The sequence below is a fragment of the Eurypyga helias genome, unplaced genomic scaffold, assembly GCF_000690775.1.
Source record: "Eurypyga helias isolate BGI_N326 unplaced genomic scaffold, ASM69077v1 scaffold36687, whole genome shotgun sequence".
Classification (NCBI taxonomy): domain Eukaryota; kingdom Metazoa; phylum Chordata; class Aves; order Eurypygiformes; family Eurypygidae; genus Eurypyga; species Eurypyga helias.
The window spans coordinates 782-24,072 of NW_010264353.1; the positions used below are offsets into that span (position 1 = coordinate 782).

General features: G+C 45.6%; 1 protein-coding gene across 1 annotated transcript; it reads right to left on the reverse strand.

Annotated features, from left to right (window-relative positions):
- Nucleotides 1-632: 632 nt before the first annotated feature.
- SPICE1 (spindle and centriole associated protein 1) lies at nucleotides 633-22,967 on the reverse strand (the record flags this gene model as incomplete). The annotated part of the gene is made up of 16 exons (XM_010156370.1): nucleotides 633-686; nucleotides 1,508-1,595; nucleotides 1,942-2,044; nucleotides 3,509-3,680; nucleotides 4,473-4,870; nucleotides 6,798-7,013; nucleotides 8,614-8,761; nucleotides 9,398-9,529; nucleotides 14,104-14,369; nucleotides 15,148-15,288; nucleotides 15,516-15,658; nucleotides 15,964-16,061; nucleotides 17,581-17,702; nucleotides 18,739-18,841; nucleotides 21,584-21,730; nucleotides 22,920-22,967. Coding segments are annotated over 16 exons (2,379 nt in total), but the record flags the coding sequence as incomplete, so codon positions are not given.
- Between the last annotated feature and the right edge of the window lie 324 nt (nucleotides 22,968-23,291).

The window sequence follows — 23,291 nt, forward strand, 5'->3', positions numbered from 1 at the left end:
GAAGTCAAAGCAAACCAACACAAAACCAGTCGGTAGCACTACATACACCCCCCTAACAAACAGCTTAAGGCGAGTGCTCTTCTACCTCCGCCTTCTGTTGTATCAGTCGCTCCATATCTACTATAAAAATACCACGGGAGGCTTTCAAAAAGCGGTCCTCAAGTGCAGATGTAATCCCCGACACGGTGACTGCACAGACAACACAACTCCAGGGAGCACGTGTAAACCACAGCAGGAGGAAACGGGCAGGCTTCCTCATCTCCCAGCTTGCCTTCCTTGATCTTTTCTCATTCCCATACGCTGCGTGAACACACCCATTTCCGAAAAGCCGCTGCCCACCGCATACCCGACGCCGCTCTCCACCACGCGCTCGCTCGCGTTAGGACGGCGGCCTGTTGGCGACCCTGCGAGAGATCCGTTTGCAGGAGCACGCCCAGCTCAGACACGCGGTCCCGGGAAGTCCTACAGCGCCCTGTACGGCACGAACGCAGTGTATGGACCTTCCTTAACCAAAACGGGCTGTCGGGAAAGCACTTCAGACTCACGCTGTCCGTCTGGAGAGGGGGGGCTACTGGGGTCTAATCTTGGTTCATTACAGTTTTTAAAAATACAGGACTCGGGAGCGGCTTCCTTCACACGACGTGCGTTGACAGTGCAAACCAGCCGCCTCCTTTTTGCTTTTCCACCTGCAAAAGAGGAAACCAAATTAAATTCACCCGGCTTAAGTCTCCTGCTAATTAGCGCCGGCTGATGCAGGATTGCTACGCAGCAGTTCGCCAACACGCAGCAGCCATCCGCCATCGGCATGATGGGGGTAGCCACTCCACCTACCTTAGACACCTAGTTTAACCTTAAGTATCCCAAATTTTCGCTCTGGGGATGTATATGACGCTGCCAGGGTAGGGAGTCTTGGACCCTAGCCTGGTTTCTCGTTATCACTCTAGTCTAGGCTACTCCGGACATCAGGGAGGACGGCGTAACTATCCTCACAGCTGCTTTCAAGCACACAGGGAGAATTAGACTGTACTACAGCCCGGAGTTCCCAGGGAAGCATCTGGCTGCGGTCTGGTCTTCTCTTTGCACATCGGGAATCAGAAATCCCGCCTGGCGACTCTTCTTTTCATTTGGATTTCCTTATCCCTCAGCAACTGCCTCGTGCAAGGGCCAGGTGAGAGCCTGCGCGCCTCTCCTGCGCGGCGCCGCGGGTAGATCACGACACGCGCTTGGCATCCTCCGGAGCCACCAGTGAAAAGGTGCCAGAGGTTCCCAGTTGTAACACAGGAAGACACCGCAGCAGCAAACGTAGTGACCGGATTATTCACTAGTAAATAATAACTAACGTCATCGGGACTCAGCTGTCCCCGTAGCGACTGCCCAGCATCCAAACTGCAGTGAATTCGCCTCAGCAGATTTCAGGCGGGGGAGAACTCTCCCCCTTTGTTTGTCTCGGTTTTGCCTTTTACGGCACCACGATCGAACTTCCCGGGTGAAGACGTTCCAGTCTTACCTTTGGCCTTTGGCTGACAGGATTTAGTTTCACACTTTCTGACAGGGAGCTTAGGGGTGAGCAAGGTTTGCTAGAGTCGCCTACGGACCTGGAGAGGTGAGATTGAAAAGGTGAAGAACGGAAGTGACTACTAGGATTAGGTCTCAGATCCTACGTTAGGACCCCTCCTCAACAGCCCATGTCATCTGCCTTACGTCACCCTGCAGGCATTTTAAATACAACCAATGGAAGTTGTGAAAAAGCTATTGGACCCAATAGCTTTTTTTCCCATGGAGCTTTTTTCTGGCCCCATTTCCATGGAGTGGAGCGTGAGGAAGCCAGGGTAAGTCCATGAAGCCAAAGAAAACCATGGCAATTTTTCCATGGTGTTCAAGTTCTGCATCAGGGGTAATCAAGATACTATAAAGATGGAAGAGTAACGGGTTAACTCTTACCTCCTCGTACTGGTCACACTGGCAGGGGAAACACTGTCTTCGTTGGAGCTGTCCATAGCAACTGCCACGGGAAGAGACACTTCTGCTGTCCTCCTTGCATTTTCTAGGCAGTAAATAACAGCTTGATTCGGATGAGAACACAGCAACATTTCACAGCATCCATTGCCTTTTCCTGTTTTTTTGGGAAACATCACATCACTCCTCATAACTGAGCGGAATATACACAGAGCACGGAAAACACGAGGCTGAAGGTCTGCTCAGCCCCACACCCACTGGAAAATGACAGATACTGAAAGCAGATACTTGGAGCAACAACGGACGGCGCACACAGATACAGAATGATTCCTCCACGGATAAACCCTCCGGCTTTTGGGAATCGGAGGCTTAGAGACTTCCAGTTTCTCTACTGTGTTCCTTGAGAGCGGGGGTGTCCTAGGCAGAGCACGTCTACGTGCTGACGCGCAGTTCTGCCTGTAAGTGCAGTAACTCCGTGGGAAGGCAGGGCAGCCCTCACCTGCTGCGAAGGGTTTCTGTCCACAGCTCAATGTGGCAGCTAATCTACGAATCTTGAGTCAGTAAGAGTATTCCCTTCGCTAATTTACCTCTTCAGACGACTGGAAGCTCTAGTTCTTTCCTTCTATTAGCATTGGCAGTAACTCAGCAAGGTAGTCTGATGGAGAGAGCGCTCAAAAGACCAATAACTAAAATGTGGTTGAGAATTGGCTAACGAGACTGACAGGATTTTTAGAAACCTGATGTAAATATTTCATATCTTTAGAAGAGATTCCCCAGCAGAGAGGACTGATTGAAAAGTCTAGTTCTGCCCATCACTGAGTGTGTAGCAGAAATGTTCTGCAGACAAGGAGACAGCAAAGAACAGGTTTATCCACGAAGCATGGTATTTGCAGGAGACTGAACACTAAGCAGCTAACTTCACAAGTTTAGCTGAGGTACTTTCAGCTCTCTGAAGTAAGGAGAGTTGGTACCACACAGTCATTAACAGCAAGTGCACCACTGACCACAGCTGCTGATCCAATCAGGTAAGGACAGACAGCTCCCAAAAGGGGAAAACATCACAGAATCATGGAATGGTTTGGGTTGGAAGGGTCCTCAAAGCCCATCCAGTTCCAACCCCACTGCCATGGGCAGGGACACCTTCCACTAGACCAGGTTGCTCCAAGCCTCATCCAGCCTGGCCTTGGACACTTCCAGGGATGGGGCATCCACAGCTTCTCTGGGCAACCTGTCCCAGTGCTTCACCACCCTCTCCGGGAAGAACTTCTTCCTGATATCCAATCTAACCCTCCCCACTTTCAATTTAAACCCGTTCCCCCTTGTCCTGTCACTACAGGCCCTTGTAAAAAGCCCCCCCCAGCTCCCTTGTAGCCCCTTCAGGCACTGGAAGGTGCTATAAGGTCTCCCCGGAGCCTTCCCTTCTCCAGGCTGAACACCCCAACTCCCCCAGCCTGTCCCCATGGCAGAGGGGCTCCAGCCCTCGGAGCATCTCTGTGGCCTCCTCTGGCAATTGTCTTACTGGTTTCTGTTTCTCCCAAAGCTTGGTACTTACCAGTATAATTGAGGGATGGGGGCAGAACAGGAGATGCCGTAGGGGGGACCATATTGACAGCAGCTGCTTTCTGCTGGTCTATCAGCTGCAACAGTTTATCACGTGCTTCTGTACTCTGCCGATTCAGCTCCGCAATTCTTTCCTCCAAGCTCTTCGACACCGCGAGATGAGTCTACATGGATAATTGGATAATGACTTCCAATTAAAAACTTAGGATTTGCACCTTCAGGGAGAGCATGCAATCTATTTCAAGTGCTTCTACACATTTAATTTTCACACTGAAAGTAAACAGTCACATAGAACCTCCTGTGGAAAAATCAGGTTTGTCCCTTTTACTCTCCTGTAGCTGGGTCCTTAACTGACTGAACACAACAGTATTTTAAACTGGTCTTCCTGCAATGTGCTGGGTTCAGCCAGGCAAGAGTTAACCCCCTTTACCGTGGCTGCTAGGAAGCTGTTCCTGGATGCAGAGAGCAGCACTGATCAGGTCTCGGCTTTCGCTGGGCAATGCCTGCACCAGATTCCAGGTCTTTCTCCCCTTCTGACCCTGCAGCTGCGTTCCCAGTTCTCGCTGGGCATGGGTTTAAATAGGTGTTTTACAAGCTTGACAAGACCCTGTGGGTCGGTGCGGTGCTTTCAACTGTTAGTATTACCCAAGCTACAAGAGGTACCCCTGTTCATGTTGCAATCAGGCCTCTTTCTGCAGGATAACCTTAAATGTGCTGCACACTTTTCAGCACTCATACACAACAGAGGCCCAATATAAGAAACTACTGTTGAGCTCCTTAGGGAATGATAAACACCAAAGTCTCCATGAAACTGAATGAAAAGAGTATTTGTTTTGTTACTCTTTTCCTTAAACAACTGGCAACTGGGAAGAAGCAGACTTACAACATCAGTCAGCTATAGGAAAACAGATCAGCAGAAAGGGGAATCCAGCCCTCCTTTGCTGTTAAAGTCTCACCTCTCTTTGTGAAGAGTCTGGACTAGGATTTGCAGTTCGGACTGGGTCTGGCTGAGGTAGGCAGTCACTTGTGTCCGATTCAGACAAGGCTCTGAATTTGCTCAGTTGAGCTTTAATTAGGGAGTTCTGCCGTGTGAGCTCAGCTATCTGTCCCAGCAGATCACCGTTTTGAAATAACTCCTCGGCTGTAACGTTTTTTCTGGTGTCACCTGGGCAGGACAGACTGATTTTCCCATGGGAGCTCCCCAGGTCTTTGTCTGCAGGAGGAACTGGTTGCCTTTGAGAGATGAGCCCGTTTTCCTCAGTTGTGCTCTGTGTTCTCAGGGAGGAAGGTGAGCTCCTTTCCTTGCATGGCTCGCTCTCAGTGTTTTCAGGAGACTGAGAAATGGCTGTCACCACTGCAAACAAGAAATAAAGGATCAGTAAGGAAGGAGATGTGATCCTCAGTGACTTTACGGCATTAGGCTAGTAGTAAACAAGTAGGAACTTGCATTGTAACATCTGGCCTGAACCGTGCAACGTTACTTATCAGAATCACTCTGTGCAAGATCGTGCTGCGAGAACTCGCCAAGTTTAATGTTTCCTATTGCAGAGAGTCTTACATTTACATGATTTAATTGGAAATTGAGAGAGAAGTCGGAGAAAAGTAGCTAAAATCGTTGTGAATTTCTTAGCTGATAGATCAACCACTACTTAGTGCTCCATTTTCCACCATCTAGTTACCTAATAAGCTCTATTTTTTGTGTTTTAGTTCTGATATTCATACCGGGTGGTAAAAAACTTTTAGAACAAAATAATACAAGACTTCTGGCAATGGTAAAAAACTTTTAGAACAACAAAATAATACAAGACTTCTGGCATAACAGAACTATAATAAACTAGCTATTTACTCAATCCTTAAGAAAGGGGAAGTACTCTGGCCAACAGAGGGAGGGAGGTATTTTTGTGGTCATCACTAGCAAACAGATGACACACCACACACATGACCAAATATATTACAGCACCCTCAGCTGCTACGTGTTAAGTAAGATTTTGTGATCAAACCCGGATTTTTCTATGCTTGATATACCAAATAGCCCATTCCTTCCCAAGCTTTAGCTTTTACCTCTTCAGCAGAGCATGGCATTTAAAAATTGACACATAAATCTGTTTCATTAATTTTTTTTCCATAAAGACACATTCAAGAAATTTAACGTTTATTGAACCATGCAGCATCCTTAACAGTCTTAAAAGAGGAATAATACATTTCTCACACAGCTAAACTATAGTGGAGTCTAGGACTAGAGTTTTACATCCTCGTTTCAAATGCCAGACAGCATCTGGCAGTTCTTAATGGCACTGATGCCAGATGTTCTTTGCAGAACACTACCTTTAGTCGACCTCCTCCTGCTTTGCCGTGTGCCTCCCCTGCAGCACAGATAACCACCAAAAAGTTCAAACTAGACATAAACTTTCAATTGTCCTGCCAACTCCTTAAATCAGAAGGACTTTGGAGTTATTTTCCTGACTTGGAAAAGACTTACCAACAAAGCTAAAAGGAGGAGGGAAGGCACAAAACCCCACTAGCGTGCCCTACTTCCTGCCAGCAACCATCAAGCTAGCCACAGACATAACCGCCTGCCCCCCAACAACAGAGGGTCGCAGGGGCCTAGCACACTCAGCAAGATGCACGTGGTTACAGTGACAGTTGCAGGAGGAAACAGCTAATTTTGGGAGTCACAGAGGATCGTCTCTTTTGCTCACTTCATGACATTTAAATGAGAAATACTTTCCCTAATCATCCCTGATGAACGACGAAATCATCCCTGATCCCTCTTCCCAACGACCAGAACTGAGCTACCGACCTATGAAACTCCTGAAGCCTGTGGATACTGACTCACATCAGTGAGCTGATCTGATTACCCAGCACCGTGTAATCTCACCCAAAACTTCTTCAGCCACCGTTAAAGGTGATGGAGGCCGGATTACACCACCATCAGATGGAGATCTGAGATGACGGGCTGTACGTCACAAACTGCTGCAGCAAATCATACAGAAGGGACAATGAAAAACAGTACAAGATAAAAATGCCAGTCTGGATTCCCACTGCAGACAGTAGATGGAGAACTGCAGGGGACAGAGAGCCTAAAGGAAATCTTACAACAGGCACAGGAAGAAAAGAAATGCCTATCTGGGTGCAGAAGCAGGATATTCCAGCTGTAGGACCAAGGTGTCTAGGCACGGAGAGTAAAAGTTTTCATCTCCAATGGTACCGTGAACCTGGAAGACTGGAAGAATAACACACCACACAGACTCCCAAGTCTCCTGCAGCCAGAGGGATCTCACCATTCCGGAGGAGAGACAATTCCTGATTGCTCTTCTGCCGGGGAGGTGACAACAGCACAGCTGGCTGGAAGATGTAGGCTGGCAAGCTTCTACCGGCTCCCGAGGCACCAGGCCTCAGAGGAAACTTGAAAGGAAGCTCTTCCTGTGGGAATTTCAGCATATCTTCCCTGTTGGCTGCATCAGTCCTGGGCTCAAAATAGCTCAAATCAGGTTTTTCTAAAGAAAGACAAAGCAGGGATAGAATTAAAAAAAAAAAAAAAAAAAAAAGGGGGGGGGGGGGAATAGGAATATAGAGAAAAATCTCAATGGGAACTCTTATGTTCAGGAAAAATGAGCAGAACATCTCTGATCCCAAAATGCAAGAGCCAAAAAGGACCCTTCAAAAAGCACAGAGCCAGAAGCAGCTGTTCCCATAAAATATTGCCTCTGGTTCACATTACTGAGATTCCAAGACTGAATTTAAAACCTGCCACCCGCTATTCAATGACCCTGGCAAGAAAGGAGAAAGTATCCTCCTCACGTGCTATTTGTCACCACAATATCCCCCCTGCAACCCCCCTCAGACACTCTTCCTCTCTCCCGAGCAGTCCTGCATTAACTCACCCGCAGTTTCCCTGCTAAAACTAGCCACCTCAAGCATTCCACATCCAGTCAGATGCCTTAAGGGTAGAAAGGATTTCCTAATGGAGGAGGAGGAAGTGGTTTTGTGACTTTAGGAAGCTTTTCTCTCAGGAAAAGGCATTTTCCTGAGAAGGGAGATCAATAAGAAAAGAAGATCTGGAAATTCTAGTCCTACAGAATTGTTGAATATGTAGGTTTGGGGTTTTTTTTTGTCTGTTTGCTTTGGTGGTTTTTGTTTGGTTTTGGTTTTGAGGGCACTTTTGTGATTGTTCACGCTTTATGTTTTGGGGTGGGATTTTTTGTTTGCTTTTACAGGGATCTGGTATGTGGCTTCTTCCTGACAGCTCCACAGAAACAGTCAAGAAGAAAGTTTTTGCCCACAACAATGACCACAAAACCAACATTTAACTAAGGAATCCAAATAGCTCCAAGGAATCTCGCTTTCACAAGGAGTTACTGACCTTGAGAGCAAAACCAAGGCATTTAAACCACCACTCAGGGGAGACGGGAGAAAACTCCGTGGTGAAGGAACGTTAGAAGTACGAGGTGAATCAAGTTTGGTTGGTTGGGCCACCAACCACCTACTGGCTTAACTTTGGGTGTGTGGTACATCTCCCCCTGCTCCTTCACCCCGACACGTTCACAAACACCAAGGAACGGCCGTCTGCCGGGAGAGTTCACAGGCTTCAGCAGCTGTTTCTGGTCAGCAGCGACCTCCAGCGTCTTGTGGAGGAGTGGAAAAACCAATCTCACAGGGTCAGGCTGCCTCAGCAAGAGAGGAGAGATCCTGATTCAGTCGGGTTTTGGGGGGATTTTTTATTTTTTGGACCCTCAGAAAAAAAATGACTTTGTAAGCCATCTTAATGGGGGAAGGCTACTCCCCTCCCTTTTTCTAAATAATATATTATGTATCACTTAAAGCTCAAGCCCAGGACTTGGATAGAAGGTTAATCTCAGACTCCTGATCCAGACAAAGATGCCAGTGGGGATGGAGTACAACCTACAGTACTGCTAAAAAAATAATCTGCAGCAAAGCGCTTGTGCTCACCGCAGAGCCCATCGCATAGGAATTTCCACAAGCGAGATTCACACTCGTGCAAGAGGTATTTATTCAAGCAGACATCTGTTAAATGCCAGGTTTTCCACTTCAGGGATAAACTAGCCACAACTCACTCCTGTTTCATCCTTCACGCACCTTGGCTGTTCGCTGGACCTTTGCTTGTGATTCCAAAATGGTTTGGGCTTTGTTCTCTTCTAGGGTCTACCAAAGGGAGGCCTTTAAATGCTTGTGTGAGAGAGACCAGCTGTTCATCTGTTGCTGTCATGTACTGCTCAAGCTTCTTCTGAAGGAAGAAGGAAAAAAAGAGAGATACACATAGATCTGTATTATAGCAACGTGAGTTAGAAAATTACATACCACAAGCAGCCCTGAGAAGAAATTTGGCATCTTAATACCACTGCATGAATCTGTAGGATTCCAGTGAGGTATTGAGTAGTAATGTCTCCAATGTTCCTCCTTTATTTCCTCTCCTACCTCAAATAAAGTATTTGTTTTTCCTTTTCCTAACTCACAGCCCCACTTCCTCTTCAAGGTTGCTTTATTCCCAAATGTAACCATTAAACAAATCCACCAGAACTGCAAACTGAAGAGAAAAAAATAGTGGTCTGTTGCTCCAGCGCTACAAACAGTATAGAAGCGTGGAGGAAGGAACTTTTAAACTGATAAAGTAAAGCTCAGTTGCACAGAACTAACGTTTTCACAGGCTTTAAACAGCATAAATGAAAATAAAACAATGCCTTTCCAAACATTCCTTCCCCTCACCTCATACCTACTGCAGTTCTTAGGCTCCTCATTCGATTTCATAATGTTCTTTTTGCCTATTGTTACAACCTCTTGAACACTGAGACACATTTGTGAGACAACTCAGTATGCTAAGAAGTCACCCTGACGGGTAAGGAGCGAGGGGGGAGCTCAGTACCTGCATAGCAACGTTTTCTTCCCTCACAAGAAGTATTTCTGCAGTCAGGGCATCAATCAGTTCTCTGTGTTCATTCAACATCTCCTTATGCTGCTGCCTCATCGCCTCCGTCTCACGCAGCTGCATTTCACTCTAAAGTGGGAGAAAAAGTTAAAAGCCTGCTATAAAGCAAATCAGATTCATATTTGGGACTGGCACCACATGACATCACACTGTAAGAGCTCCTCCCACTACTGCTAAATTGACTTCGTTACCTTCACAACAAAAATCCAATTTTCAGGACTTGAGAACTGTCAGCAGGCTTACCGTTCCTTCTTTGTTATTCCAGAACACCGTAGGGAATCCTACGCATCCCTCTTCTTCCGCCTCTAAAACTGGTAACTACAGGCCGTAACTACAAGCACTGTCTCCCTGCATGCAAACCGGCTTCTACGTCACTGAATCTTCACTTAACCATAGAGTAACTCGAGGTGCTGATGCTCGTCACTACCCTGTGCTACTTGTGCCTACTCTTCAGCTTCCTCAGTTCGTTAATGCAGACAAATTTGACTAAATAATGAAAATACTTGTTTCCTAATGTTTTCTCTCAGAGAGGTAAAAAGTTCTACAGGGTTTCGTTTCTTTTCTTGAGGAAGACGGAAAGGTTTATTTGTTGTCTCATGCTCAAGTAGTTAAAAGACCTTACTGTAAAGAACCTCTTGACCTCAAAAAGAATTATCCATCTATCATAGAATCACAGAAAGGTTTGGATTGGAAGGGACCTTAAAGGTCATCCAGTTCCAACCCCCCTGCCATGGGCAGGGACACCTTCCACTAGACCAGGTTGCTCCAAGCCTCATCCAGCCTGGCCTTGGACACTTCCAGGGATGGGGCATCCACAGCTTCTCTGGGCAACCTGTTCCAGTGCCTATCGCTTTAAGACAGACCACTGCAGAACAGGAAGCCTGGCTACAAGACACAAAAGAGCCTCTTCCACCTCTAATGGGTAAACAGAATTCACAACTGCCACTCTCTGGACCACTGTAGCTAAAGGAGTGGAAGCTGAAGTCACACACAGGTGAGAACTAGCAGACGGAGCCCTTCCCCACACGCTCACCTGCATTCACTCAAAGGGTTCCCTGAATAATACATCCCATCTCCAAAGGCCAAGAGAGCCCGAAAAGGAACTGGGATGCTCTCTGCGGCTGCAGACAGGCCATTAGAGCAGGAGCTGCCTGTTGCACACCCGAGATGATTTACTGGCGGCACCGGGAGCGGAAGTGAAAAACCACCCAGGAAGAAGCATTAAGACCGAACAGCTCTGCAGCCACATAAAGTGAATGAATAAATATTTCTGATAACAAATCACGGTGTCTAGTGACAGTATCTAAGACAAGCAGCTATCTCTCCTCTAAGCCTACCACAGACACGCCATCCATGTTCTGGTTCTCTTCCAGCCAGACACAGCTTTTCTGTGTTGATCCAAGCCAAGCAGGCTGGCACGGGAAATGGAAAAAAAAGGTAGATGGCCCTGCATTTTTAGAAACCAAAGAGAGCACGAAACAAAAACTTACACCTCATAGCAGTGATGAAGCCTATTGATACCCTAGAGCATCTGGACAAGCTATTCTGGCTCCTCATCCTACACAGTGTTAACCTAGTCCTGGAGGAAAAGATTCCAAGCAGCTGTGTGTCTTACACTGATGCACGGTGAGAGGGTTAGGGTTAACAGCAGCATACAGGAGAGGGGTAACGGGTTTCAATGGAAAGAGGGGAGATTTAGATTGGCTATCAGGAAGAAGTTCTTCCCGGAGAGGGTGCGGAGGCACTGGGACAGGTTGCCCAGAGAAGCTGTGGATGCCCCATCCCTGGAAGTGTCCAAGGTCAGGCTGGATGAGGCTTGGAGCAACCTGGTCTAGTGGAAGGTGTCCCTGCCCATGGCAGGGGGGTTGGAACTAGATGATCTTTAAGGTCCCTTCCAACCCTACCATGCTGTGATTCTATTATTTGGGTCTGGTATAGCCCAAAAGCGGTATCTTCATTCCAGCCCCTTGCCAGGTGTACCTCAGACCTCATAAGCTCTATTTTAACACCACATCTGAATAAGCAGAAGCGGATACAGAGAGCACAACACAGATTGATGTAGTATGCATATACTCTAACTTTTTGCTGTGGGAGACTTGCAAAGAAACAGCATTCTTAATAGAACAGGGAAAAAAATAATTTGAACATTTGGAAGATAACGTTGAAATACATTTAGGAACCAAGACAGGTTCATCCACTTCCCTTTAAGGATTGGTGTCCAGTGACAGGACAGGGGCAACGGCCATAAACTGGAGCACAACAGGTTCAACCTGACCATGAGGAAACCGTTCTTCCCTGTGAGGGTGACAGAGCACTGAACAGGCTGCCCAGAGAGGGGGTGGAGTCTCCTTCCCTGGAGACTTTCCAAAGCCGCCTGGACTTGTTCCTGTGTGATCTGCTCTAGGGGATCCTGCTCTGGCAGGGAGGTTGGACTAGATGGTCTCTAGAGGTTCCTTCCAGCCCCTCTCACACTGGGAATCTGTGCGATCTTCATATAGCCTGGCTAACATTTCAGAAGTTTCTTTCCCCCCTTCTCTCCAACCTCTTCTATAATCACAAGCTGCTTCTTGCAGTTGATTTTTTAATCACTTATTAATACACATTTCATGAAAGATTCAGTAATTCAAGTTTCTCTTCATATTTCTTATAGGCAATTTTGAGAATAAATTAAGCAACATTCTTGCAATTCTTCTGCATTCAGCTTTTCTGCAGCAAAGCTGGAAAGTATTTTTTTCTCCCCAGAATAGGAAGGAAATCTTACTAAAAGCTTCAAAACCTCTTGAAGACTGGTTGTTTCCCTGAAATCAGAGGCTTTTTAAATATCCACTGCAAAGTCACTTCCTTGAAATGCACTGCCAGATGCAATTCCTGATTTATTCCCAGCATCACAGGGTCCAGGTTTTAAGAAAAATACTCCGACAAGCTGCCAGCGAATTCTCAAATCCTAATTGTAATTAAAGACCCATGAAAAACTGAAAAGTCGCCGGAGATTACAAATGCGCTCTGGCCACCTCGAGGAACTCTGACTACGACTAACCACACTTTGTAGCTTGAGCCACTTCTGCCTATTTCTACTCACAAATTCAGGCAGTAAATGTTAAAAAGCTGCAGGCAATTCTGAAAGCAAGAATCAGCTCCTGGAAGGAACGAAGGGTAACACATCTATTAAAGTAGAAACATCACAGAGGTGCTCAGTAGAAATGGGGAATACAAGTAAGAGTCAGCATACAGCCTTCAAAACAAGTAGCCTCCTTCAACACTGACTCCTTGGCCACCTGCCTGAACAGGATAAAAGCTCTTAAGGTACACCGAATGTTTCATTCATAAAGAGCAGCAACTATGACAGGAAAAAATAAAAGTGATACAGAAAACCTGCAATAGTTTTGGAGGAAGCCCAAGGGTCAAGAGTAACTCATTTCTGTGGAACACAAATTAAGGACAGTCTAAGAACTGCAATTGTAATATTAATTTGATGCTATTAAATTGATGTTTTCTTAATAAATGGAAAACATTCTATTGGAAGTCCAGAAGATCCTTCCTCCTAACTGCAAAAGAACCAAATCTAACACCCTGCTTTGGTATTACAACTTTAACAGAGAACAAGTGTTCTTAACTTCCTTTAAAACAGGCAGCCTTCTCTGCCAAATTCCATCTTCTGATGGCAGGGGCTTTTCACTCTTGAACTGATTATTTACCGTTTGCTTCCGAGACAAGTCCTTATCAAAGTAAATTCTTCCTTACAGATTAAATACAGGATAATACAAGGAAGAAGTTGTTACACATCCAGGAAGAAAAAAGTAATGCAAAGTTTCAAATAAGGTAGGTTTTCCCCTGCCCCCTCCTGAATTATTATACCCTGAAAAGGAACCAAAATAGGACCATTCCACATTCATCAGCAATCCTTTCACATCTTTTCCTATGAAGTACAGCATTGGGATTTTAATAGATGCAGCAGAGGATGTTGTCTAAGAGTGCAGGAACTGCCACAATCTGGTGTACAGTTTTATGCAGGCCCGCTGAACCTGTGTGCCACTGCTGCATCTTGAATAACTCTGGGCCAGAGATGAAATCACACAATCTCTTAATTATCTTTTTTTTTTTTTTTTTAAATAAGTGGCTTAAAGGTCGTCTTCCTTATGGAATTCCACTGATCCCCAGATGCACACTGCTCTAGTGAGTACTTCAGGCAAAGTTGCTGCTATGGATAGAAAGAGAGCTAAGGAATCCCTCCAAGAAAACTGAGGATTTGGGTCCACTGCTCCGGTGACAGCAGCATCGCCTTTGGGAGGCAAAGGAAGAAAACGAAGCTGTAAGCAGGGCTGTAGTTAATACCCCACCACAACTCTGAATGTACTGAACAAATTTTAAGCCATTTCAGTGGGTATTTTCTGCTAGTAGCCCCTAAGAGACTTTCATTGCAGTCAGCACCTCTCTTTTCACTCAGGATACCTGCTTCCGGCAAACCCAGTTTTAACTCCTGACTGCAAGCAATTCAAACGACGAGCAGTGACTTCATAATAAGCAATCAGAAAAATAACAGACTGCAAAGTGATCGGCAGCCAGGCAAGATCAAAGTTCACATCCGTATTGTAACCTTAAACCCTTTTTATTCCCTCTACAGAAGTAATTCAGAGCCTTCTCACCTCTCTGAGGCAGCGCATCAAACGACAGAGAGCGTTCACCAGTGACAAGGTAAACCCGGTGAGGCCTTCACTCCTCTCAGTTTTCTGAACCTCACGACCTGTACATCGCTCGTACGCCTCTAATTCACGCTCCACTTCACGTATCATGCGGTTCAGAACATCTAGGCTGGACTCGTCGTCCTTCCGAAGCTCAGCGGGGATTGAATTAGCTAGAGAATCATCTCTCCCCTGTCTTGCAGAGTTTTGTGCAGTTTGTTTTCTTTTCACTGAGGGGAGGGAGAGGGAAGGGGTCATTGGAATTTCAGCTTTGCACTGCCAATGAAATTACCTGGTTTATTGAAGTAAATCAAAGGACAGACACACTCTCGCCCTGAGCTGAGATGGACCATCAAAGAACATTCCCAGTCACTCCAGTTATTTTCAGATCATCAAAACACGTATTTTCTGCCACCACATTAGTACCACTCAAATATGACTGTTTGGTGCTTTTATCTCAGATACCTGTTTATACTTTCCTCCTTCTCAGTTAAAAGCATGGGAACAGTTTCCCAGTAAACAGCCAGGGAAAAATACCAGCAGCTTCCAGGTCTCACACTTAGGGAGCAACCCTTTTACGTTAGTTTGGATCCGATGTCAGTCCCCACCTACAAACGGGTGTGGAATATGGGGACTGAAATGCACCTCGAGTCTGTGCGGCATCACACAGAAAGCTGTTTCAGACACGGAAAAGCCCCACACAGGAGAGAACTGAATGGCTAGGGAGGTAAGAGGTAGCATCAAAGGGCCATATTTACAATTCCTGGATTGCTATGGGCTTTGCTTCACCAAGGGACACGCAGAACACAGGGAAATACAGCACACAAGGGGCTGTGCAATGTCTGTCCTTAGAGATGCTCAAGACTAAGCCCTCCCTAATCAAACTTCGGAGTCAGCCCTGCAACGACTTCCAAAGATCCCTTTCAACCTATGTTTTCTTATGATATCAAGGACCTTGGTCAAAGGGAGGTATGGGGTTTTTTTTTTTAAAAAAAAAAAGTACTAAACCTTTTGCTGCAATCTGCTTTTGTTTCCTTGAGCAGGGGTTCAGCACTCGTCTCACAGTGTAACTGGAGTCTGCAGCCTCTTCTTCGTCTGCATCCTGAAGTCGTGAACGGATTCTCTTGACTACACTGGTAGCATTGAGGGCTGATTTAAACACAAAACAACAAATACACATGTGAAATATTTCAGAGAGGTTCTTAGTAGTGACATGTTATAAAGTTATTTTATTAGAAGAGATGGCTTTTTAGTCTGGAAATTCATTTGAGCCGAATCAGCACATCTGTCTCACCCCCACCCAGAAAAGGAATTCCAGACAGCATCCGGCAAACAGCCAAACCACCCTTGAGAAGCTGGGATTTGGGAAATCCAACCTGACTGATCCAATGATGGAGAAACAGTTGGTGGAGTCAAAGGCACATTTGATTCCTCTGACACGGTAGTTTTCCTCATATCCTTTTCAGCCCACAGCTTAGAATTCACCAAGGAATTTTCTTCTCTCAATAACCGAAGTAGCCTACGTTCAAAACAAGCGTAACAGTGAGCTGTACTGGGATAATAGCATGACCCTAGGTTATCCGTGTACTCCAGAAAGGGCTTTTTAAAAACACCTACAACTGCTCAGGTCACTTCCCTGCTCACATTCATTCCCAGTCTGAACGCCACAACAAGAGGTTTCCCAAGAATTCTGGTGCCAGGAAAAGAAGGTGGGGGCTGTGAAACGAAAAAGGTAACTGAACTGTACCCTTGCAACACCCCTTCAACTCCATCTATTTCCAGAGTTAAGAAGGTGGAAACCTGAATGGGTATATTGGTACTGACCTGCCAGGACTGATGCTGGATTTGAAATTTGGAGAGTCACTGTGTCCATCTTCCTGTTGATAGATTGGTAACGTTCGTTCTTCCATTTCATTAAGGGCCTTTTTAGGAGACAATGAAGAAAATAAAAAGGGACTTCAGACAATTTTGATTTGTCTTTTGGCAGAAGTTAAAGAGCAATTTTCTGAAGCTGTTTCAAGAAAAAAAAAAAAATCCCAAACCCAATTGTTTCAGTAGAAAGACAGACAGACAAGCACACACCTCTGTGGGAAGAGTTCTGGAAGACTTCAATACCTAAGAAATACTGACAATTGTCTCCAGAAGTAACACAGCAAGTGATTAATTCAATATCCAATACTTTATTTGGATGATTTATAAAGACTCTACCAAAACAAATACAGAGATATAGCAGGCAGGAGATTGAAAAAACAACCTAAAGCACAGCATTTCTAAAATTCCAGCCATTTGACATTACAAGCAAAACAACCTCGTAAACAAGATCTGCAAAACTGCATTTACGTTCTGTGTGTAAAGTGCAGCCAGAACAAAAGACAACCCTACGTACCACATTCACAGCCAGACTTCAGCAATCAAACTTGGAATTAGGATTCCTCAAGCTACTGAAAGGGTAGGCTACAGCTGACAGCCTTTAAGTAGGATTTTCATAGGCACGTAAGGAAATCTCACAGAAGCTCAGCAGACAACTCTCAGTACGAGCTTCTTTTAGAAACCCAGGGGTACAGCTTACGAAGCTGCTGCAGGTAACTCTCCATATTAAAAAAAAAAAAAAACCAAAAAACAAACAACCCCACAACACAAGTACCACAACAAAATACACGACAGAGCAGTACTGCAACTCAAATTACAGGTGTTTGTGCAAGGTAGTGGGAGACAGGATTAGAGAACTGTGAGAACATGACCTCATCACTCATTCCCACAGCCCTTTTGGTCTTCAGTGAGCTGCTTTCTGGGTGGGCCGTACGCCTGTTCCCAAACCACAGCAAGTGTTCCTCGCACAACTCACGTTATTGAAAAGGAAAACGAACGCACAGGCAATCCAAGCAAAATTTTAAACAAATTTTAAACATTTTTTTAGATCTTTTTAAACAAATCTAAATAATTGTAAAAGAATGTGAAGTATTAAGAGTTAAACTTGCAGGACTAAATCAAGCCTATGGAGTTAATTAGGGTATATTTACATGTGTGTTATCAGAAATTAATTGGAGCCCAACTGGCTATGTCCCCACGTAGGCAAACATAAGTAGGAAGTCTGAGGCGTACGGCAATACCTAGCAATTAGTCAAGTGACACGAGAGTGGTTTTCTTAGTCTGTCATTACTCTGTTGTCTTACTGATACTTCCAGAATTTAAAAGGGAGAGCATGCTAATATGAGAGAGCATCTATGAGACATAAAGATGCTTCTCATACTCAGAGGTTAAGAAATCAAAAAACATGATTCCCAAATCTAACAACCTCCCCTCCATCTAATACCATCTTCCATGCACGTGATCAACGTGATACACAACACACAAACAGGTTTAGAAACTCTACCTTTGAATATTCTTATTCTGTACAAACAAAAAAGCCACAGGAGAGGCGCGAAGCAGAACAAACGTTACCTGGGAATCCATGCCAGATTCATGAAGGATGGAAAGCTGAGCAGGAGGATCACATCTTTGTACAACGGGTCCTTGAGATGATGCTAGGTCACAGTGAGGAGCCATTGTTACATTAGGGAAACCTAAAGGGATCGGACAAAAGACAGAGGACTCTGTCCGTGCCACGTCACAGGATTTTCTGCCACAAGGCATGTCCCCGTACTTCGCACCACAGGGGCGTAGGTCGCTGTCACAGAGTTATCCTTCGTATGTTCAGCCACGAGCTCGGCTTTCGTCCCTTCACCTGCATAAATGCACTCGTGCAGGAGCAGCGCATAGGCTGAAACGGTCATTATAAGCAAAAGAGAAGGGCAGCCTACATAGAAAAGAACCTAAGCTCAAGGTGTCGCACGCAAAGCCAATCCTGCCTTTCAGCAGCTTAAGGACCCACAAACCAGGGTAAGGAAAGGAAAAACCTTGTGCACAAAATTGCTGCTGATTTAGCAACAATGTCCAAGAGCAAGCAGCCGACCCACGCAGCGGCGAGAATCACAGCTACGCCAGCAGCTCAAACTGGCGCTTGCTGTAGTGGCTGGTAGTTTGGCTGTGGAAACGGGGAGCCCGAGGCGTTTCACAGGGAGCAGTACGAAATTCCGCAATGGACTGATACAGGAGAATGACCAGCCACGGCTCGCTCTCCCCTGCCAGGGGATTCTCATCTAGGCCTACAAGGAGGCTGGAGGGGACTTTTTACAAGGGCCTGTAGTGACAGGACAAGGGGTAACGGGTTTAAATTGAAAGTGGGGAGGTTTAGATGGGATATCAGGAAGAAATTCTTCCCGCAGAGGGTGGTGAGGCACTGGGACAGGTTGCCCAGAGAAGCTGTGGATGCCCCATCCCTGGAAGTGCCCAAGGCCAGGCTGGATGAGGCTTGGAGCAACCTGGTCTAGTGGAAGGTGTCCCTGCCCATGGCAGGGGGGTTGGAACTGGATGGGCTTTAGGGTCCCTTCCAACCCAAACCATTCTGTGACTCTGTGATTCATCCAGCGTGAGTGGGATCAATCATACCACGTTAGAGGATGAAAACGGTTAAAAGGAATACTTTGCAAAGTGAGGCTACCTGTGAAAAGCAGGGAGATGACCTTACGGGCACTACCGCACGGAAACGAGAGAGTCTACCTGTTCGCGTGCGAGGGGCATCCCCAAGCAGGTCTTTTGCCACAGCCATGACCTGATCAGAGCGTTGCAACACATCTTGCAAATGATATTGATCAGTCAGAATCTGAAAGCAGAGCAGAGAAGGAAATATTTCATACGGAGCAGACGGATTTTTCCTTTGTTTTTTTGGTGCTGTTCTTCTAAACAGCCAGCAAGAGAACAGCCAACAAGACCAATGTTTGCCAAGCTGGTGCTGTGAAATTAGCTCCTAATTAAGATAGATGAGAAACCCACGCTTCATTCTGAGTGACTAGAACCTTGTTTTTCTAAAAAATGCAGCACTGACTCTTTCTCATGAGAGCAAATCCTCTCGCTCCCTTCTCCTGCTCCCAGCCCGACACTACAAAAAGCTGGGTGTTTGACACACTCAGCAAAACAAAGAATCTGGCAATTCACATGATTTGAGGACGCACACTGGTTTTTTGTCGTCTCAGACAGACTAGTTTCCATGTCTCTCTCGTCTTTTGAGCGTGAATTACAATGCAATATATTACACTTCTCCTCATAACCAATTTAGCACATCAGCGAACATTCGTCTTCCCATCACCTCATGTATCTACTTTTCCAAATCACTACGCTGTTTTCACACTTGATACTGACTAAATCTTTCCATTTAGCCGTTGGAAAATTCACCTTCCCTCTTGTTTCAGACTCTTACTAAAGATAATTATACTGGACTAATCCTAAAATCTCCCAGCTATGATAATCCATTCACCACCTACCCTTCAGTGCAATACACAAACATTATTCTTAAAATAAGCTGTTATAGGATCAATCAGCGTGGTACCTACACACTCACAATCCACAGTTACAGAGACGTACTCATATTATTTTTTCATTCAGATTTTTATGCAGACAAATCCCCTAAATATCAAAATTTTGCTTATTCATTTTGTAACTTTTGCTCTCTTTCTCTTCAACCCACAGCTAAAAAAAAAAAAAAAAAACACCCCAAACAACCCACACCACTAGCAGCATCGCCTTAGTTCTTATCTCTGAATCTCTGGCAGTTGAGTAGGATCCAAGGGGCTTAGGAAGATACACTCACAGCAGCAAAGGAAAAAAGATCACCAAGACGACGAGACAATCCACAGTGGTTGTGCTCTACTGGGAGACACAGACTGAAGAGTCTCCCAGTTACCCTGAACAACAGGTCCTAGCAACTAACAAGATTGAAGCTAGGGACAGGAGAAAATGCTGAGTCTCCTCCATCTATTTTTTCCCCCTACACACAAAGGGATGCCAGGTTTCAAACAGCAACAGCCAGGTAGGTTTAATATCGCCTCACACTATCTTCTTCTAATTTCTATCTGAAAGCATTTTTTCTCCCATTCAGAAGTAGACACAGAGTACAATGAATAAAGTCGCCTCTTAAATATGACGGGGACAGCTACTCGGAAGGAGTAACTTTGATGCGCAAATTTCACGGGCACTGCCAGGAGTGATGGCAAGAAATACAGAAGAGTATTTCCTAACGGTGAGTTTCACATCCGCAAAGTAACGGAGGCGCATAACAGGTAGTCACACCAAACCTTCGAGGGTGGTCTAAACTACCTTTGTGATACATCATTTATTTCTGCATGGAAGGCTTACTGAAATTAGCCTACTGTCACGTTCGGGAAATCTGCACTAAAGTCCACAGTTTTTCCGGATGCACTTGGCAGAAAAGTATGAAAGCAACAGAGGTCAAAATTAAAGTGCAGGGCTTGATTAGCACAAAAATTCTGCTGTGATTGCAGAGAAGCAGATGTCAAAGAGAATTAAAGATCACCTTCCAGTTTCCTACGCGTTTTCATTTGTTTCTGTCTATGCTCAAACGTTCAGAGATCACAGAAAGACTTCTGAAAGTTTACAAAAGAGCTGAGAGGTCTGTGATGGTCACTCCACTGCACGTTTACAGCACTACTAAATCACGTTTATTTTAACTGCTACCTGAGCACTGTTCATCATCATTCTTTACCGACAAGAATAATTCCTAGTTTGCCCAAGTGCTGATGAGGTCTGAAAGCTAAGGACTGATTTGAGATCAGTTTTCTTAACATCGCACGGCAAGGAGTCACCTGCCGTGTGAAACAAAAGGATGGCTACCACTGCAATCCCTTTTCGGATGGGGACAGCTACTGTCTGTGTTAGCTAGGCTTAGTTTTGCTGCTACAATTTGAAACTCAAAAGCAAATTAAATTATATTAATACATGCAGTCAGAGTTCTTCAGAATGCCTAGAGAACAAGCGTTTTGACTCCCAGATGACAAGTTTGTCTGCTAGCAGCCACGGCTCCTCAACTTTTGTTGCGTCAATTTTCCTTCCAGACGAGGAATTCCTTACCAATTTCTTGCCTCACCCTTTCTGACTCTGGAACTCTGCATTTTCTCTGGTTAAAGAAGCAACGGCAGATGTAGGTGCCCCTCTCAGAAAGGGAAATATTCCCATTTCCATCAAAGAAAAATACTAGACAGAGGGAGGAGAAGGCAAGTTAGCAGTAAGAACACAAAGAATACACATCCTTTTCACAACACACAGTTTAGCTCTGCCAACTGTCCCTGTTCAGACGCAAAGCAGCCTGCAGAATTAGAGGGCACGGCCCAGCAACAAGGATCAAACGCACAACTGCATGCATCAGGTAGTATGTCATACTGCCTATTCCCACTACTGCACGCATGCAGCGCGCACAGGAGGGAGAGCCTACACATACACAAAGTCAGGTTACCCAAAAAGAGGAGCAAACGTTGACCTATGTGCACGAGCAGTTCTCCGCTACCACTGAGTGTCACCTGCAGCAGGCTACAAGTGCAGATTTAGCTCTCACCTCACGCATCAGAGTCAGTTTCCTTTTCTCCAAGGAGTCACCAGCCAGTTGTTTTTGCTTCTTCCATTTTCTTTTCAGTGCTTTCTCTTGTAGCTCCAGATGTGCCAGCGCTTTGTTTTTTGATCTGTGTATTTCACGGCGACGTAGCTACGGAAACGCAGAAGAAGCCTCTTTAAAAATCAAGGGACGATCTAAAGCAGTGTTTGCAGGGTGATGCCAACAAGCTCTCCTTGATTTTATCGGTCACGCACTGCGTACCATTCACGTTAACTTCATGGCAGTACCAATGACAGCCCCACGAACATCCAGAAGTGTAAAATGCCATCAACAGCAGCCCAATTTGAAGTGTCTCCAAAGGTGAATAAGGAAAGTCTCCGTTTTCACCTGCCCTACATCACTGACTCAGTAAGAGTTTTCTCAGATGTAGAGGGAGGAAAAAAAATAAACAGTACCACCTACAACAGGCATGAAAAGACAGAATGCGTTTTCCTGATTTAACACTAGTCAGTCACCAGAGATACTCTCCTGCCTCTTCTAACAATGAGATACAGATAGCATTGTTATATAGAGAGAGATAAATAGATCTACTCTGCGCTGGTGAGACCCCACCTGTAGTTCTGCATCCAGCTCTGGGGGCCCCAACATAAGAAGGGCATGAACACGTTGAGGCAAGTCCAGAGGAGGCCACGGAGATGCTCCGGGGGCTGGAGCCCCTCTGCCACAGGGACAGGCTGGGAGAGTTGGGGGTGTTCAGCCTGGAGAAGGGAAGGCTCCAGGGAGACCGTATAGCACCTTCCAGTGCCTGAAGGGGCTACAAGGAAGCTGGGGGGGACTTTTTATAAGGGCCTGTAGTGACAGGACAAGGGGGAACGGGTTTAAATTGAAAGTGGGGAGGTTTAGATTGGATATCAGGAAGAAATTCTTCCCAGAGAGGGTGGTGAGGCTCGGGGACAGGTTGCCCAGAGAAGCTGTAGATGCCCCATCCCTGGAAGTGTTCAAGGCCAGGCTGGATGAGGCTTTGAGCAACCTGGTCTAGTGGAAGGGGACCCTGCCCATGGCAGGGGGGTTGGAACTGGATGGGCTTTAAGGTCCCTTCCAGCCCAAACCATTCTGTAATTCTATCATCCTGCATTTCCAGCGGAGGGATCAGATCCCAGCTCCTAGAGCTGGGGTGGCATGATACTATAAACAAAGAATACTAAAGAGACAATCTTTTCATAAATTAAAAAAGATTAATCACTGGCAGAAAATATCCCCCTAAGTACGGTAAATACACTAGAAAACCAGCTAAATCTCCTTACTATGGAGAAGGAGCAGTGACTGCTATTAAACTTACAATATCCTCTGGAGTTGCACGGTGGACTGTCAAATCGTGGACGGTACTCTGCGAACAGGAACCAGAAAACACATCAAAAGGCAGAATGAAAGGTGAGGGATTTTTTTTTGTTTCGTTAAAAAAAAAATCCTCTAAATTATAATATAGTTAGCATGAAACTATACAACGGTGCGTTTTTACACCAAGACAGTGCATGAAGAACGGGCTGCCAGCTGGGAGGCCTAACCTCACGCAGGACCACGGAGCAAGAGGGGAGATGTCCACCCCTCGTCACGGTATCCCATCCCCTCTCCACCCAAATCCACACACCTATCGGGAATTTCCAGACGTGACCCCCCCACGGAGGACGGTGGCTACTAGGGGATCCCCCTC